Source organism: Cicer arietinum, chromosome 7, assembly GCF_000331145.2.
Source record: "Cicer arietinum cultivar CDC Frontier isolate Library 1 chromosome 7, Cicar.CDCFrontier_v2.0, whole genome shotgun sequence".
NCBI classification, from domain to species: domain Eukaryota; kingdom Viridiplantae; phylum Streptophyta; class Magnoliopsida; order Fabales; family Fabaceae; genus Cicer; species Cicer arietinum.
Genome location: NC_021166.2, coordinates 13,121,010 through 13,122,331, shown reverse-complemented (window position 1 = coordinate 13,122,331; position 1,322 = coordinate 13,121,010). Strand labels below are relative to the sequence as shown.

General features: G+C 37.1%; 1 protein-coding gene across 1 annotated transcript in view; it reads left to right on the top strand.

Annotated features, from left to right (window-relative positions):
- Positions 1–219: 219 nt before the first annotated feature.
- Positions 220–1,322, top strand: part of LOC101515280 (metal transporter Nramp3.2-like) — a 3,817-nt gene continuing 2,714 nt past the window's right edge. Inside the window, exon 1 of the mRNA XM_004509035.4 lies at positions 220–966. Coding sequence (XP_004509092.1) covers positions 440–966 — 527 coding nt within the window. The 5' untranslated portion in view covers positions 220–439. The remainder of the gene's footprint in view (positions 967–1,322) is intronic.

Below are 1,322 nucleotides of genomic sequence, written 5' to 3'. Positions count from 1 at the left end.
ATTTTCCTTTTCTATTTGACACATGGCATGGTCATTTGAAGAAACAAATACATAAGCTGAATACCGTGACAGATGACACATACATAAACATCCAAACAGAAGCTGATGTGTCGCAAATGGCATGCAAACTGCACGCACCCGCACACGCACATAAGCGCGCCGCACACTTCCTAAACTCCACTCTCCCTCCATAAATAAACAAACAAATTTCTCTCCAACATAAACAGAGAAGCTTGAATTTTAGAACGAGCGATGCACGTGGCACCTCACACATGACACATGTCACATTATTTTATATTTTATTTATATGTATATAACCCACAAAAAATCAATATACAAAAACACTTAAGATTTGTCGCAGTGACTGGTTGAATTCAATACTACACTTCAAATTTGAATCAAATATATCGTAAACTGAAAACCTATAATTACCCGCATTATGTCTCCAAACCGGCGAGAACATGAACAACCACTGTTATTACAACAAGAAAAGTCACAAGAAACAGCATACGATTCCTCAGAAAAAATAGTAGTGGTCGGAATCGACGAATCAACGAACTGGGACACTGAAGTTCCACCATTTTCATGGAAGAAGCTATGGCTATTCACAGGTCCAGGTTTTCTAATGAGCATAGCTTTTTTGGATCCAGGGAACTTAGAAGGGGACCTACAAGCTGGTGCATTTGCTGGGTATTCATTGCTATGGCTTCTTATGTGGGCCACAGCAATGGGGCTTTTGATTCAGCTTTTGTCAGCTAGGCTTGGTGTTGCTACTGGGAAGCATTTGGCTGAGCTTTGTAGGGAGGAGTACCCTAAGTGGGCTAGGATGGTGCTTTGGGTTATGGCTGAATTAGCTCTTATTGGTTCTGATATACAAGAGGTTATTGGTAGTGCTATTGCTATTAGGATTCTTAGTAATGGCATTCTTCCCATTTGGAGTGGTGTTATCATTACTGCTCTTGATTGGTAATTGGATTCACTAATTACTCTTTTCTCTTTTTACTATACTTAATTTTGTTGGACTTTTGTGATTGTGATTTTTGTCAAAAGCTAGATAGGTATGTGATTGTGATTGTGATGGTTGTTAAAGTTTTTATGTTCAAGTGTGTGTTTCATGATAAGTACAGATAAAAGTGATTCTAGACACTTAATATTGATTTTGACATATTTGAGTGTGATGTAAATTGGAATGGTGATTTTGCCTGATATAACTTGGTGTAGCTTTTGACTCTCTACACGTGATTTTTACAAAAATCACTTTTAATGGATCTTTTTTTTACAAAAAATAATTAATTCAAAATCAATTTTGTTTGCTGCTGAAC